Below are 17,566 nucleotides of genomic sequence, written 5' to 3' on the forward strand. Positions count from 1 at the left end.
TTAATTTTAGCCATTCTGACTGGTGTGAGGGGATATCTCATGGTGGTTTTGATTTGTATTTCCCTGATGCCAAGTGATATGGAGCACTTTTTCATGTGTCTGTTGGCCATCTGGATGTCTTCTTTGCAGAAATGTCTGTTCATGTCCTCTGCCCATTTCTTGATTGGATTATTTGTTCTTTGGGTGTTGAGTTTGCTAAGTTCTTTATAGATTTTGGACACTATCCCTTTATCTGATATGTCATTTGCAAATATCTTCTCCCGTTCTGTCAGTTGTCTTTTGGTTTTGTTAACTGTTTCCTTTGCTGTGCAAAAGCTTTTGATCTTGATAAAATCCCAAAAGTTCATTTTTGCCCTTGCTTCCCTTGCCTTTGGCGATGTTCCTAGGAAGATGTTGCTGCGGCTGAGGTCGAAGAGGTTGCTGCCTGTGTTCTCCTCAAGGATTTTGATGGATTCCTTTCTCACATTGAGATCCTTCATCCATTTTGAGTCTATTTTCGTGTGTGGTGTAAGGAAATGATCCAATTTCATTTTTCTGCATGTGGCTGTCCAATTTTCCCAACACCATTTATTGAAGAGGCTGTCTTTTTTCCATTGGACATTCTTTCCTGCTTTGTCGAAGATGAGTTGACCATAGAGTTGAGGGTCAATTTCTGGGCTCTCTATTCTGTTCCATGGATCTATGTGTCTGTTTTTGTGCCAGTACCATGCTGTCTTGATGAGGACAGCTTTGTAATAGAGCTTGAAGTCTGGAATTGTGATGCCACCAACTTTGGCTTTCTTTTTCAATATTCCGTTGGCTATTCGAGGTCTTTTCTGGTTCCATATAAATTTTAGGATTATTTGTTCCATTTCTTTGAAAAAAATGGATGGTACTTTGATAGGAATTGCATTAAATGTGTAGATTGCTTTAGGTAGCATAGACATTTTCACAATATTTATTCTTCCAATCCAGGAGCATGGAACATTTTTCCATTTCTTTGTGTCTTCCTCAATTTCTTTCCTGAGTACTTTATAGTTTTCTGTGTATAGATTCTTAGTCTCTTTGGTTAGGTTTATTCCTAGGTATCTTATAGTTTTGGGTGCAATTGTAAATGGGATGGACTCCTTAATTTCTCTTTCTTCTGTCTTGTTGGTGTAGAGAAATGCAACTGATTTCTGTGCATTGATTTTATATCCTGACACTTGACTGAATTCCTGTACAAGTTCTAGCAGTTTTGGAGTGGAGTCTTTTGGGTTTTCCACATAGAGTATCATATCATCTGCGAAGAGTGATAGTTTGACTTCTTCTTTGCCGATTTGGATGCCTTTAATTTCCTTTTGTTGTCTGATTGCTGAGGCTAGGACTTCTAGTACTATGTTGAATAGCAGTGGTGATAACGGACATCCCTATACTTCCTTTGTACTCTTATCTGTTGAGACAGTCACAAGCCTGCCCAGATTCAAGGGTAGGAAAAGTAGACCCCATCTCTTGGGATGTTATTTTCCCCCTTTAATCATCCCAGACCCAGGGTGCTCTCTTCATGGTAAGTGCTGTTCTAGACATTGGGGAGTGCCTCTCAGGTCTTACATGGGAAGAGACAAAGTGGTGTACACAGCTCTATTTTTGGCTCTTTGTTGCAAGCTCTCAGCTGCAGCTGCACCGTTCTGGATGCCCTGCTCTTACTTACCCCATCAAGGACGTAATTAGCCTCTGTGGAGATCATGTCCTATTGCTGACCCACATCACCTCAATAGAGCGAACATCCCAATTCGCTCTCTTGCCTGGTGGGGTTTTCTTGCCCCACCTGCTGGCTTCTAGGGAGCATCACCCCTTTAAGAGGCCTTGCGAGTTAACACATTTTTTACTCTTCCTCTTGTTGAGAAGACCCAAAACCAGGCATGGAGAGGCATCTCTCTGTCTCTCTCTGGCTCTCCACATGCCATAGAGGGCAGCCCAGGACCTCGGTTGTAAGCTATCCCTGAGTTTTGTGCATGAGCACCAGCATGAGCCCACCAAAAAAAAAAAAAAAAAAAAAAAATCAATAGGCAGGGTGGGGAGGAGAGTTAGAGGGTACTGAATATGAGGTAGATAAAGCTTCATCTTCCAAAATGGAAAGGCCATAGATATTGTCAGGAGTTGACAGATCAAGGATAAAACTTCCATAAACAGATTATTTGGAGTTCTGGGGGGTAACCACTGAGGAACCAACAATAGAAATGTCTCCAAGTGGTTGCCCCTAGAGGGAGGGCTTGGAAGGCAGAGACCAGCCCACCTCACACGCAGTCCCGCAGCCCAATTTAATCTTTTACTTTGTGCATGGATTTTCTGATTAAAAAATTAAATGATATGTATTTGGATATCAAAAATACTATGTAATATTTTAGAATGACTCATGCCATTTAAAGTTCTATTTAGAGGTTAAAGTTTGTAATGATATTTTATAACAGGTTGTTTTCTTGCTTTGGATTTAAGCTTTATTTTCATCATTAAATATTTTTTTCCAGGGCGCCTGGGTGGCTCAGTGGGTTAAATATTTTTTTCCAAGTCACAGAACTGGGACAAAACCATGAGAGAGTTGAAGAGAAGGAAATAGGAAAATAAATCAGAACTCGAAGCCCTCCCCAGTGAATTCAGCAGCCTTTTTTGTATCACTCTATGTACCTTTAATTTTTATGTCCTTCTGGAAAAATTAAATTGGAACTCCCTTTATCACTTCTTCATTTCATTTTTCCCGTTGTAAAAAGGGCAAGAGCTTAACGTGCCACAGACTAAAGCTGCAGGGGCAGCTGGACACACATGGGCAGATGCCCGAGTCTCTGGACAGCTGGCCGGGTCTTCCACTCACATTTTCCAAAGTCCACAGTCCCAGGCAGCAGCTGGAACTCAGTGGGGTGGGGGTTGGGGGGGACAAGCTTAAGGGGTGTACGGTGTTTTCCTCTGGTTTAATGTTTACAAAGAGGAATACTTAACTATCAGAATAAGGTATTCCTCCAGTTTGTGTTTATCCTTTAACCAAAAAAAAAAAAATCTTTTCCTACACTGTGAAAACTGGATTTCTTTAGCAGCAGCACTAGTGGTGGTGGTAGTACTGGAAGGAGGAGGAGGAGGGGAAAGAAAAGCAATCATACTCATACTCAGCATGGCCCACTCAGAAGCAGGGCTGGCCTCACCTGGCCTGAGAACAGCAGGATATCAGCCACTCCCTGGCTCCTGCTCAGAATCTGCCTTTTAACGAAATGGGGCTGTGTGGGTATATTACAGTATGAAAAGTACCACTCTAAGGTACAGAGGAGAGATTCTAGGTCAAGAAAATTCAAGTCCTGATTCTTAGCCTTAGCTTAGAATCATCTGGGAGGTTTTGTTTTTTTGTTTTTGTTTGGTTTTTGTTTTTTGGTTTTGTTGTTGTTGTTGTTGTTGTTATTGTTTTTAAATACTGATCACTGAGCTCCACCCTAGAATAATTAAAACAGAGCCTCTGGGGGGTGAGACCTAGGCATGGGTATATTTCAAGTGTCCCAGCTGATGTTAATGTGCAGCCAAGGCTCAGAACATGAGGAACGTGATGCTGGGAGCTGCTCAGGGGTCTGTGCCCCCCACCATGTGTCTGCCACGGGGCTCTGTGAAGAAAACCTGCACACGCCTCCCCTTGTCAAATCCACAGCCATTCACAAAATGGCCTCACCCAGGAACTTTGATAAAGCATGGCAGTGCCTGGAGTGAGAGCGGATTGCTCCGTACTTGTGAGAAACAAACCCACCACGGGAAGGCCCATCCAGGTTCCCGGGAGAAAAACGTAATTAAAAGACCCCCATCTTGGAGTTAAAAAGTCAATCTCCATTCATTAAAGAAATGCCCCTATTTTTGTGAACCACATGAACTGCTGATGTATGGTGCAACATGAGAATATTAAAATTTGCTTCCCTAAAGACATTGAACAGCTTCCGTTGTCTCCAGTAATGCTCGCCTCAAATGTGGTTCGAGAATTTAATCCAAATGGAAAGCATGGTCACTGGGTAATCAATCAGTCACATTTCCTAGTTTTATAACTGAGAGACAAAATAAAATAAGGGTTGACAGAAGGTGCGCATGTTTGAAATACTTTCGCATGAGCCCATCACCACCGCCAAATGTTAGCCTCTTGAGGCATAAATTAATTCACCACAAACGCATGCCGGGTTGTGTCTGGATTCTGCTCTGGTGAGCAGGAAGTGTTAGACTTTTGGACAACAGCTTCAAGAATGACATATCTCCAACTTGCTGTGATTTTTTTTTACCCTTGAGCAGAATGTTTTTCTTGGAATGGATTTCTGGGAGGGGTTGTGAACGCAATCCTGGTCGCATGCGCAGGCCGTGTGGGCACTTTGATGGAGAAAATGGCAGCTGTCTTGGTGGGAAGGTTTGCTCCTAACCCCGAGGACGTGTGTCATGGTAAACCCACAGAGATCTCCATGTACAACCTCACCTGGTACTGCTGCCCAGTACAAAGGATGAGATGGTCGTAGAGCACGATTTCCTTTTTAGAAAGCACCACGTGCTTGGCTGCTCGGTCTATCGCGGTCATCCTACCCACCACCACATTGACCCAGGAGCACAGTGACATCAACGCGTAATCTCTGTCCTGAAAACAGTGGCTGCAGAGAGAAAAGCGCCGTCAGTGACATTTGAGTAGCTGACAGCGGACATTAATTAGACATCTGGTGAGCTGGTTCAAGTTCCCTAGTGGGCCAAGTCTGTGCCCCTGCCGTGAGTTTCCCAGGACCCCAGTGAGACACTGGGAGATTTTTCGTTATGAGACGTGTAGTCACAGATTGACATCTTCCCATTAGAGCTAAATCGTTCCACCTGGTATAGGCCAATCTACAACAGGGAGGGTGTGTGTGTGTTGTGTGTGTGTGCACGCACAGGCATCTGTGTTTCTGTGAAATCATTAATATATACTCTTACTTCTGCTTCTATTTCGTGGTGGGTGTAAACTTCCTTTAGCTGTTGAATCGTCATGTTGACCACAGACTCAGAGGGAATGAGGAAGAAGAAAGTGACATTGCTGAGGATTCCCAAAGGCAGTGGTCAAGGTCTTGAATATTGAGAACCCTTCATATTTGCTAATGTTTTTTTTTGAGAAATGACTCATTCTCAGAATTAGTATATGGATTCATGCCAAAAAACTACACATTTTATTTATAGAAGATGTCAATTAGGGAATTATGTTTGCAACAAGTACAGTCCCTGGAGACTCTTGGGATTCACTCTGTAGGGCAAAGGCAATTTTTGGAGAACTGATACTTCTGCTATCAGTGGGTCCAGCATGGGCAGGTTTTCTTCTCTGGGTTCCATCTGAGTTTGAGCAGTCTACTCTAACGTGAGAAAAGTGGGGTTTTGATAGTTTTGGGTTTATTTAAAGAGTTTTACGAGGGTGGTTCCAGAATTTTCTGAAAGGTCTGACCTCATGAACATGACCTTTTGATCCTGTTCTGAAGACCCAGAATATAGGGTGTTTCATTTACTTTTTAAAATAAATTTTTTTTATTTTAATTTTTTATTTTTTCAGCATAACAGTTTCATTATTTTTTTTCAGCATAACAGTATTCATTATTTTTGCACCACACCCAGTGCTCCATGCAATCCGTGCCTCTACAATACCCACCACCTGGTGCCCCCAACCTCCCACCCCCCACCCCTTCAAAATTCTCAGATCGTTTTTCAGAGTCCATAGTCTCTCATGGTTCACCTCCCCTTCCAATTTCCCTCAACTCCCTTCTCCTCTCCATCTCCCCTTGTCCTCCATGCTATTTGTTATGCTCCACAAGTAAGTGAAACCATGTGATAATTGACTCTCTCTGCTTGACTTATTTCACTCAGCATAATCTCTTCCAGTCCCATCCATGTTGCTACAAAACTTGGGTATTCATCCTTTCTTTTTTCTTTTTTTTTTTTTTAAAGCTTTATAAACATATATTTTTATCCCCAGGGGTACAGGTCTGCGAATCGCCAGGTTTACACACTTCACAGCATACTACTACTACTACTACTACTACACTACTCACCATAGTACATACCCTCCCCAATATCCATAACCCCACCCCCCTCTCCCAACCCCCTCCCCCCATCAACCCTCAGTTTGTTTTGTGAGATTAAGAGTCACTTATGGTTTGTCTCCCTCCCAATCCCATCTTGTTTCATTTACTCTTCTCCTACCCCCTCAACCCCCCATGTTGCATCTCCTCTCCCTCATATCAGGGAGATCATATGATAGTTGTCTTTCTCTGATTGACTTATTTCGCTAAGCATGATACCCTCTAGTTCCATCCACGTCGTCGCAAATGGCAAGATTTCATTTCTTTTGATGGCTGCATAGTATTCCATTGTGTATATATACCACATCTTCTTTATCCATTTGTCTGTTGATGGACATCTAGGTTCTTTCCATAGTTTGGCTATTGTAGACATTGCTGCTATAAACATTCGGGTGCACGTGCCCCTTCGGATCACTACGTTTGTATCTTTAGGGTAAATACCCAGCAGTGCAATTGCAGGGTCATAGGGTAGTTCTATTTTCAACATTTTGAGGAACCTCCATGCTGTTTTCCAGAGCGGTTGCACCAGCTTGCATTCCCACCAACAGTGTAGGAGGGTTCCCCTTTCTCCGCATCCTCGCCAGCATCTGTCATTTCCTGACTTGTTAATTTTAGCCATTCTGACTGGTGTGAGGGGATATCTCATGGTGGTTTTGATTTGTATTTCCCTGATGCCGAGTGATATGGAGCACTTTTTCATGTGTCTGTTGGCCATCTGGATGTCTTCTTTGCAGAAATGTCTGTTCATGTCCTCTGCCCATTTCTTGATTGGATTATTTGTTCTTTGGGTGTTGAGTTTGCTAAGTGCTTTATAGATTTTGGACACTAGCCCTTTATCTGATATGTCATTTGCAAATATCTTCTCCCGTTCTGTCAGTTGTCTTTTGGTTTTGTTCACTGTTTCCTTTGCTGTGCAAAAGCTTTTGATCTTGATAAAATCCCAAAAGTTCATTTTTGCCCTTGCTTCCCTTGCCTTTGGTGATGTTCCTAGGAAGATGTTGCTGCGGCTGAGGTCGAAGAGGTTGCTGCCTGTGTTCTCCTCGAGGATTTTGATGGATTCCTTTCTCACATTGAGATCCTTCATCCATTTTGAGTCTATTTTCGTGTGTGGTGTAAGGAAATGATCCAATTTCATTTTTCTGCATGTGGCTGTCCAATTTTCCCAACACCATTTATTGAAGAGGCTGTCTTTTTTCCATTGGACATTCTTTCCTGCTTTGTCGAAGATGAGTTGACCATAGAGTTGAGGGTCAATTTCTGGGCTCTCTATTCTGTTCCATGGATCTATGTGTCTGTTTTTGTGCCAGTACCATGCTGTCTTGATGAGGACAGCTTTGTAATAGAGCTTGAAGTCCGGAATTGTGATGCCACCAACTTTGGCTTTCTTTTTCAGTATTCCTTTGGCTATTCGAGGTCTTTTCTGGTTCCATATAAATTTTAGGATTATTTGTTCCATTTCTTTGAAAAAAATGGATGGTACTTTGATAGGAATTGCATTAAATGTGTAGATTGCTTTAGGTAGCATAGACATTTTCACAATATTTATTCTTCCAATCCAGGAGCATGGAACATTTTTCCATTTCTTTGTGTCTTCCTCAATTTCTTTCATGAGTACTGTATAGTTTTCTGAGTATAGATTCTTAGTCTCTTTATTTCTTTTAGAGAGGGGGTGAGAGGGGGAAAGGGTAGAGGGAGAGAGAATCTCAAGCAGACTTTGAGTTGAGCATGGAGTCCAACATAGGGCTCAATCTCATGACACTGAGATCATGACCTGACTCAGATGCTTAACTGACTGAGCCACTCAGGCACCCCAACGTGTTTCATTTAAATCTAGGCTTTGCTGTGCCATAGCCTGTGTCCCTGATTTGTCACCAATGAGACTGGACCCTGGGGACTCTGCATGCCCTTTCAATACTTAAGTTTCTTGCCATCTCGACATGAGGTAACTGCCCTCCTCACATGCCTTGACCATTATACGGGATGAACACGAGAACGTAAAAGATGCTGTTTTGTCAAGTGGGATGCGTATGTGAAGGGTAGTATTCTAAATAATATTAATGATGCATAATCCTGTTTACTTTCCTTGGATGCACACAGGATTGTGAAGTGGTAATGGGAGAACATTTTTTCTTTTTGATCCACACATGAGTCTGCTCTCACCACACAAAAAGAATTCTCGTAATGGATGCACATTAGACCCCGTCACAAGGGCCTGTGAAAGAGAAGGGGGCTCTGGGCTTTGTATCTCTCCATGAGACAACACTTAAAAACAAGAAAATTTCTTTTTAATAAGAAAAAAAAATCAGGGACTGGCCTGTCACCAGAATACAATAGATAGTGGGATGAAATTCTCTTTAAAAAAAACCTTTTGGTAGCTCAAAGGAAAACAGGAAACTTCACCGATTTCACACATTCGTGAGAGACCCACAAAAGACTGTCCTTATTTGCTACACCATCTCTTCATAATAGGAATGGTACTGTCAGTCGTCCAAGATGAGGAAAAATTAAATATAGTTACTGCACAGGGATTAGTCGTATGAGGGTTTGCTCAAAGATAAAAGTTCTCAGGGGGAATTTGGGGAAGGTTAAGAGAGTGTTATTTTTAAGGACAGCAGGACAGTGATGTTGATAATTTCAGAATGCGTATTTCAAAGTTAAAATCTGAAGGTCTGTCCAGGGGGAACGGGCACCAGGAACACTGTTTTATTTTGTATTTTTTAGGAAACTTCAGAAGAATCAAAGAATGTGGGGTGCTTACTTTTACTGTCTGTTACTACACAGAATGACATTTGCCAGTTTAAAGTATGACTGTGTAGGCAACTACTGTCCATTCGGGGTCTTTGTTAATTTACTCAGTAGGTAGGTGAAATTAGACGTTGGAGGCTGTTGGTGATAGTTTTCCAGAATTACTTCCTAAGCAAAGTTAAGGATCATTAGGATTCTAACATGGCAGGGACTGTCTCATGGGTTGGTGACAAGAAAGATACCTATACTAGAGTTCTCTGGAAGAGAGAGAAAGAACCAAAGAAGGAACATCAATAGAACTTCATGTTTCTCAAGTGAGCTTGACCCTGACTCAACACCAATGTGAAAATTTGTCTTCATAGGACATTCTGGAAACAAGTAATAAGGAGGGGAAGAAAGCATAGTTGGAGGATGGGGAAATTTTTGGAAGCGGACATACGTACAGAGTGGCCAGCTTGCCCCCATAGCCAGTGGTCAGAAGACTTAGGCCAAAGCTCCAGGTGCAAAATTAGAAGCCAACTCTAGGGGAGCAATTATAAGCAAGGTAGAAATATGTACTTCATGAAATCAGAGCCCTTCAGAACTGGAAAGAACCTTAGAGGTTTTCCTAAAGGATTTATTGTGACACTCTAAAGAAGGAACATCACAATTAACATTCGTTATTCAGGGCTGATTGTCCAATTAGTGGATTTCTCTGCTTCCTGTTTCTCCTCTCCTCCCACTGCCTTTCTTTCTGCTATATCCCAGCATGTCATTAACATCTCTACAAGACGCTGAACTGGGGTGGGTAGGGGGGATGGGGAGACAATAAAAAATGTTCAAAAATTAATAACAACAATTATCAAAACACTGGTTAGGGCGAAGTTCAACATTTGTATTTAGAATGAGGAATTTAAATTATTAAATTTATGGATGTCAAGGCATTAGTTATTTTTAAACTCTGTGACCAGAGATAATTTCCCTTATTGAGGTAGGAGGATCATTGGAAAGGCAACATCCTGTTTACATTTCAATTTGTGGTTTCTAAGAATTATGATAACATGCAGTCTCCCACCCAGAGGCATCTGGCTGTGTTATTTAGTCCATGTCTATAACCTGATTGAGAGAACTTTTGCAGGTACTTTTGGATGCAACTTTCATCTGTTTGACATTATTTATGGAGCACCTGCCGTGTGCCAAGCAGTCCCAGGTGTTGGGAACACACTGTGAACAAGACAAAAAAATCCCTGCCCTTATAGAGTTTACATTAGAGGTTAAGGATTCAGAATATAAAGAGTAAGTGTGATTTTAAAAGGCAAATTATCAAATATTTAGAAGAACTTCTGCAGCAAGAAAAGAACAAAGCAGAGAAAGGGTGACTGGAGCGTGGAAAAGTTGACATTTAAGCCAAGAATCCCAGGGGAGACCTGCCTGCTGTGGTTTAGGAACATCAAGGAGGCTATGGTGGCTAGAGTGGTGAGAACAAGGGTAACAATGGCAAAAGACGAAGTCAAAGCAGTAAGCAGACAGGAATGGATTTTAGGTCGGAACATTCTAGAAATTTCTGTGAGGACAGAAATGTTCTGTAGCTGCACTGTCTGATATGGCAGCTACTAGCCACGTGGAGCTGTCTGAACACTTGAAATATGCCTAATGTAATTGAGGAGCTGAATTTTTTATCTCATTTAATCTTACTGAGGTTAAATTTAAATAGCCCTGTGTGGCTAGTAGGCACCATATTGGACAGTGCCGTTCTAGGCCATTCATAGTTGACACAATCTGATATACGTTTGTGTGGCATTGCTCTGGCTATTGTGTTGAGAAAGTGGAGAGGCAAAGACAGAAGTGGGGCCACCAGGTGACTCTCCACTTAGTCACATGCAGATCCCATGCGAAATCAAACCAGCAGAAAGCCATTTGCTAACTGTTCTCTCCTGTAGCATACCCAACATGGGCGCTGACAAAAACCTTCATCAAGCTGACTGAAATGTTCCTCATGAGACGTTAATCAGCAAGACCAACATTTCCTGGGAATCATGTCATTTGGAAGATAGGCAATGAGAGAAGGAGATGCACACGGTTGATCCTCTGCCCTTTGTCAGAACTTGCTGTTATAGTAATTTTAACAACAACAACAACAAACTCCAGCAAGGTTGACTTTTCATACACTTTTCACTGTCAGAAACTCCGAAGCTCAGAGACATGAAATCCCCTTTATAATAGGGACATCCACCTGAATCCGCATTCATCCGGCTCAAAACCCATGTCTTTTTTACTACCCTGATGATGTCCTTCAAGAAAAATAAAAGTTCACCGTCTGATAAAGTATTAGGTCAAAGGGAGCCTGCTTCTGCTGGCAAGGAAGCTGATGTTTTTCTCACTGTTTGAAGATCTCTTCATCCTGGGTTCTAAAATGAACACCCCAAGAGGGAACAATTTCCTTCCTCCTCATTGGAAAAATTGGGACATTGTTTCTAGAGGCAGGGAGCCTAGTAATTCTTGTACCCATGCTTTGCTACAGGAAATTAAAATTAATGCAAGCTGTGTGATAACGAAATGGCATTTTCTAGAACAGATGTTGACAAATAGTGATTCTACTGGAATACAAACAATGAAGCTCGCTGTAGAAGGTCGTAGCATGATCAGCCCCTCGTGACAAAGGGTCAGAGGGTTGGGGTAGGGGGTGCCCCGTCTTTGTTTCCCAACTTTGAACTTTTGGGGAGTCGCCTAGTCTAATGCAAATACAGTCACCAAGCTTCCCTGTGCTGTAGGGTCACTCAAAAGCCAAGTGCAAGAGGCAGCTGTGTCAGCAGGCTCCATCCCAGCTGTTTAGAGGGCAGACATCTTCCCACAAATACAAAATGGCAGCCCAACTCTCTATTTCCTCATTAACAGATTTGTACTTGTATGTTCTAAGTGAGTTTGAACTCCAAGAGAAAAGCCTGCTACCCTTCCCTTTCCAGTCTGAAATCTACTACAGTTGACCCTTGAACAACACGGGTTTGAAATGCATGGATCCATTTACACATGGATTTTTTTCTTTTTCCTCCAGAAATATAGTACAGGACTGTAAATGTATTTTCTCTTCCTTGTCATTTTCTTAACAACATTTTCTTTTCTCTAGCTTACTTTAAGAATAAAACAATATACATTACATGTAACATACAAAATATGTGTGAATTGACTGCCTACATAATCGGTAAGGCTTCTGATCAACACTAGGATATTACTAGTTAAGATTTTAGGGGAGTCAGGGGTGCCTGGGTGGCTCGGTGGTTTGAGCCTCTGCCTTCAGCTCAGGTCATGGTCTCAGGGTCCTGGGATGGAGCCCCGCATCAGACTCTGCTTGGCGGGAAGCCTGCTTCCCCCTCTCTCTGTCTGCCTGCCTCTCTGCCTACTTGTGATCTCTCTCTGTGTCAAATAAATAAATAAAATCTTTAAAAATATATATATTTTTTAGGGGAGTCAAAGGTTGTATATAGATTTTGGACTGCATGGGGGTCAGTGCCCCTTGTTGTTCAAGGGTCAACTGTGTTTAGCATAAAGTGCACACAAATGAGGATATTTAGGCATCAGAATGAAAAAGCAAATGAAATTCTTACTCGCTTGCTAAAAATTTCCTTTGTTCAGTGCCCAGAAGCCTTTTTCCAGGGAGTCCATGGGTTGAAATCAGGGTGAGATTACTAAACTTCAGATGAGAGCTAAGGAGAGAGAAGAGAACACATAATAAAGGAGGTGAAGCTTGACTTGGTGAATTATTATAATTCCATTTAACTTTATTTCATGTGTCTTCCAATTGTTGCATTTTCTTTTCAGCAACTCTTTTGCACAAACCTTCCAACAGAACTGACCATTTCCACGAAAGGAAGATGGCCCTGAAGCAGCTAACTGCAGAAACTTCCAGAAGCTACAATACTGTTGTGCCCAGCACCATTTCATTTTTCAAAAATTTGCTTCTCAGAGTAAAGCAAAATAAAGCCCAATATTGGGAGGAGGGAGGAAAACGGAATATGAATTAATGCAGAGTTCAAATTGCAGACAAATTCCGAGAAGTTATTTGGGATCACAGCCACTATGGCTAACATCTTCTGAGTGCTTACACTCAAGTGCTTTGTGTGTCCTTCATTTGGTCCTCGAAGCAGCAATACCATGAGGTCAGTAAAAATATCCCTATTTATTATGTGGAACTGAGGCAAAGTGATGTGCTCAAGACTAAACAGCAGGGAAGTCTCTAGGCAGGGCATGAACCCAGGCTCTCTGGCTCCAGCATCTTCTCACCTAACCTCTGTCTCCACTGCCCCATAGACATCAAACTGTTGACAAGGATCCAAAGACCATCTAATTCCCATCGGTCAACATTAACTTTATTATTTTCAGATATATATACATATGGCACACCTTGCATTTACTACAAAAGCTATATATATATTTTTTCAGATCTGTCTCATATATATATCAATTACTCAAATCAGATACCAAAGTATCACCTAGCAGAAAATTCTAGAAGGTTGCTTTTAGAAGTGAAACTGCTTTATATTTGCCTCAGACTTTCTAGGGCCTGAGATACATTCATGGGCATTACCACAGAGATTAATCTTCAAGGCAGTTTGTGCCAGGGCAGGGGAAAGTGGTTATTATCTGCATTTCATACAGAGGAAAATCAAGGTTGTAAATACTAGGTAATTTGTTCATGATCCTGAAGCTCACGGGCCCCAAGTCCAGAGATGAGAGCCACGTCTCCTCCGACCTCTGGCAGTGCCCTCTGCACTCCCCCGGCTGTCCTCTGACCAGTCCTGTGAGCGTTATTAGGTACACAGCACAAGCACATAAGCAGAGGCCACTAACGGACTGACGTGTTCAAGACTCACTCCATGATTCCCCTTACATATTAAAATATTCGTGCTGCAAATTCGCCCTCCAGCTACAGTCAGTAAAATTTTATGGGCGAGTTGATCTTTTCCTAGGATGGTGAGAAAGATATTTCTCTCTAAAATCTCTTCCGCGTTCACACCTCCCCTTAAAAAAACCAAATGCCAAAAAAGAAACCTTCACCAGGTTCGAGGGGGAACACCTGCCCTCCTTTCCCAGGAGGAAACTGGAAATTTTCCAAACGTGGAAATGCTATCAATTTACTGACAATCTGTTAAGTACCACTAAAAACAGGAGACTTTTGGTAACGGCACGGGCCGGCAATGTAATAAACTCAACAGCACCTGACATTTAGAAATAGCTAAATATTATGAAAGGTTGTGCTCTAAGTCTCTAAGGAGGCATGTCATTTAAGAATGAATATTCTTATTTGATACAAAGAAAACCAAGCACGTCTTATCCTCTAATAATAAGAATAAAATTTTTGAATATGTTCAAATAACATAAAGGTCGCAATTAACCCCAGCTACTTAGGGCTGCCAGTCTGCAAATGCACACTGATGACAGGTCTTTAATCTAGTTCCATTTAACAGAAAATGCAAATAATAATAGATGTTTGTACCGCATGAAGCTAAAATTTATTTTGGCTTTGGTGCCTATGTGATGGAAATGTGGTTTATGTTGTACTAATAATACAGTTACATACAGGCCATTTTTATAGCTCTATGTGAACAGGCGGCTTAGTAATTATACAGCTATAGCTTTTACTACAAAAACAATCCCTTTGGCACTGAATAATTTGAACGATCTAACAACATGGATCAAATGACTTCTAAATTGCCAAATTGTCACACTGTAATATCCTGAATTATGCAATTGTGCAATTAAAGACTTCTCCAGAAGATTTTGAGTGGGGGGGCATTGTCTGGATTTTTATCTATAAGGGCACCAGCCTCCCACTCCTTTCCTTTCGCCTTAGCCAAACACCTTCTGTGTTCTTCACTGTGGCCGCTCGGGTCCTTTATCCAGTCTTCAAGGTCACTACTTTAGCCTTTCTTGCTCTTCCTCTGATCCCCTTTCCTCATTCTCCCACAGTCATAAATAAAACAGAGACCAGCCACCAGGCCCCCTCTACTCCGTTTCCCTTCCTGTTACTTCCAGCAACATCAACAAGAATATTCTTCCATTCCCCCTAATTCAGAAGACAGGTTCTCACCAATAACCCTGTCTCCTCTTCGTGTTCCTTCCCTATCTCTCCCTGCTTCTATACCAGCACATTTGTCTTACTACTGTACTTAATAAACCTGGAAGTAACCAGTTCGTGCTGATAAGGAGGAGTCATGCAGTCAACAGGGGCCATATCCCTGTTGACTACTTCTCCAAGATGGCTTCCATTATCAAGGTACCCTAAGGCCCAGAGTGGTTCCTGGAGCTCCGGACATCGCATCTCATATCCACATTATAGCAGAAGGGAAAGAGGCATGAGTGGAAAGGGCTGCCCATTAAGAAGAGACTAAAAGTCTCACATGACATTTCTGCTTACATTGCTGGAACTCAATGACACAGCCACATGTGGCAGAAAGGGAACCTGTAAAATGCGGTTTTTCAAAAACCACATTGCCCAAGGTTCTGTTATCAAGAACAAAGTGCAGAATACATACTGGGAGGCAACTAGAAATATCTACTCATACTGACTCATGAAGGAAGGGTAGGTGGGCATAGGGGAAGATCCTTCTATCAATCAGGGTCCAGGCAGGTAATAATAGGTGGCTAACTCCACAGGGTTCAAATGAATAGAGGCAGAGGTGTCTTCAGGGCTCTGGGAACTGAAAGAGGACAGGGAGTCATCCAGGAACTTGTAAGGATAGGATCCTATTACTGATGTGAATGGAGAAAATAGGAACAGCCAGAGCCATAACAGAAACCCTGGCCATAAGCTGCAGCCATAGAACATGCTGTCTGGAACAACATTATCTTAAGGTTCTCTTCTATGATTGCTTTTCTACCAGCTCCTCTTTTGCCCATCTATCCCTGCTCACGAGCATCCAGTCTTCATGCCTGCTTCCTGGGCCGTGCTACCTACCACCACAACTTCCTGTTACATATTTACACTATAGCTTCCTTCTGAGCTTGAAACCCAATTTCCAAAGTCCTAATGGGGCTGCTCCACAGGCATCTTAAATTCAGTATGTGTCCAAACACAAGTCTTTGGAGCCCCATTCCTTTGCTACTTTATCTCCATCAAAGGCATGACCAACTAACCATCTCTCAAGTTAGGGGATTAGAGAGCCAACTTCAGACTCCTCCTCTCTTTCTCACTTCCCACAGCTGGTTGCTATGTCCAGACAGTTTTACCTGGTCCACATGTCTGGAATGCGCCTCACCCAACATTCCCGGGACACATTGCCTTAGCTCACCCTCTTGCCTAGAGAAATGGTCTCAGGAGAGTTTCTCTGGCACGAGTCTCTCTCCTGCCCATCTTCTGCACAGACACTGGAAACCTCTTTCTAAATTAAATCAAATCTCAATCATTCCTGGTTTTAAGTTTCCACGTTGGCTCACCACTTTGATGGCAGTAGAGCAGAGTAGCTAAGACCATGGGCTCAAGAGTCAGATTAGACCCCAGGTGCCAGTACTTTCTAGCTTTTTGACCTTGGGAAAATGGAAACTTATTTAACCTATCTGCTGCTCAGTTTCCTAGTCTGTAAAATGGGAATAAAAGAACCTAATGCCTTGTAGGGGTGCTGCAAGGATTAGATGATAGAATCGTAAAAATGTTTAGAATATTGTCTGCTGCATAGAACATTTGCAATAAATAACAATAACAATAAATAACAATTTTAAATAAAGTAAGTTAATACATTAAGTCTAAATGCCTGAGCATGGTATGTAAGGCCCTTCTATCAGGGGTAACCTAAACTCATTAACCTTCTTCTTCTTCTTTTTTTTTTTTTTTTTAAAGATTTTATTTATTTATTTGTCAGAGAGAGAGAGAGCGAGCACAGGCAGACAGAGTGGCAGGCAGAGGCAGAGGGAGAAGCAGGCTCCCCATAGAAGAAGGAGCCCGATGTGGGACTCGATCCCAGGACGCTGGGATCATGACCTGAGCCGAAGGGAGCGGCTTAACCAACTGAGCCACCCAGGTGTCCCACTCATTAACCTTCTTGTTATTTAATGAAGGTTCCTTGCCTCTTTCATGCCTTTATATGAATGAGTCCACATTTTTCCTCCAACCCTGTATTTTTTTTTAAGATTATATTTATTTATTTGACAGAGAGAGAGAGAGAGAAAGAGATCATAAGTAGGCAGAGAGGCAGGCAGAGAGAGAGGGGGGAAGCAGGCACCCTGCTGAGCAGAGAGCCCGATGCAAGGCTGGATCCCAGGACGCTGGGATCATGACCTGAGCCGAAGGGAGCGGCTTAACCCAGTGAGCCATCCAGGTGTCCCACTCATTAACCTTCTTGTTATTTAATGAAGGTTCCTTGCCTCTTTCATGCCTTTATATGAATGAGTCCACATTTTTCCTCCAACCCTGTATTTTTTTTTAAGATTATATTTATTTATTTGACAGAGAGAGAGAGAGAGAAAGAGATCATAAGTAGGCAGAGAGGCAGGCAGAGAGAGAGGGGGGAAGCAGGCACCCTGCTGAGCAGAGAGCCCGATGCAAGGCTGGATCCCAGGACCCTGAGATCATGACCTGAGCCGAAGGCCGAGGCTTAACCCAGTGAGCCATCCAGGTGCCCCTCCATCCCTGTATTTTTTTAATGTAATTTTTAATCTGGTTCAGAAACACCCCAGTATTTAATTTCTTAAATTGATAACTATCTAAAAATTTTGGTCTGGGGCTCCTGGGTTGCTCAGTCAGTTAAGCGTCTGCCTTCAGCTCAGGTCATGATCCCAGGGCCCTGGGATCGAGC

At 42.3% G+C, this 17,566-nt stretch overlaps 1 protein-coding gene across 3 annotated transcripts in view; it reads right to left on the reverse strand.

Moving 5' to 3' along the window:
- Positions 1 to 17,566, reverse strand: part of CFAP61 (cilia and flagella associated protein 61) — a 298,721-nt gene that overhangs the window by 101,008 nt on the left and 180,147 nt on the right. For all 3 annotated transcript variants that reach the window (XM_047743846.1, XM_047743844.1, XM_047743845.1), the window contains exons 19-20: positions 12,383 to 12,481; positions 4,445 to 4,613 (exon numbers count right to left, since the gene is read on the reverse strand). In XM_047743846.1, coding sequence (XP_047599802.1) covers positions 4,445 to 4,613; positions 12,383 to 12,481 — 268 coding nt within the window. The remainder of the gene's footprint in view (positions 1 to 4,444; positions 4,614 to 12,382; positions 12,482 to 17,566) is intronic.

The sequence above is a fragment of the Lutra lutra genome, chromosome 9 (genome assembly GCF_902655055.1).
Source record: "Lutra lutra chromosome 9, mLutLut1.2, whole genome shotgun sequence".
NCBI classification, from domain to species: domain Eukaryota; kingdom Metazoa; phylum Chordata; class Mammalia; order Carnivora; family Mustelidae; genus Lutra; species Lutra lutra.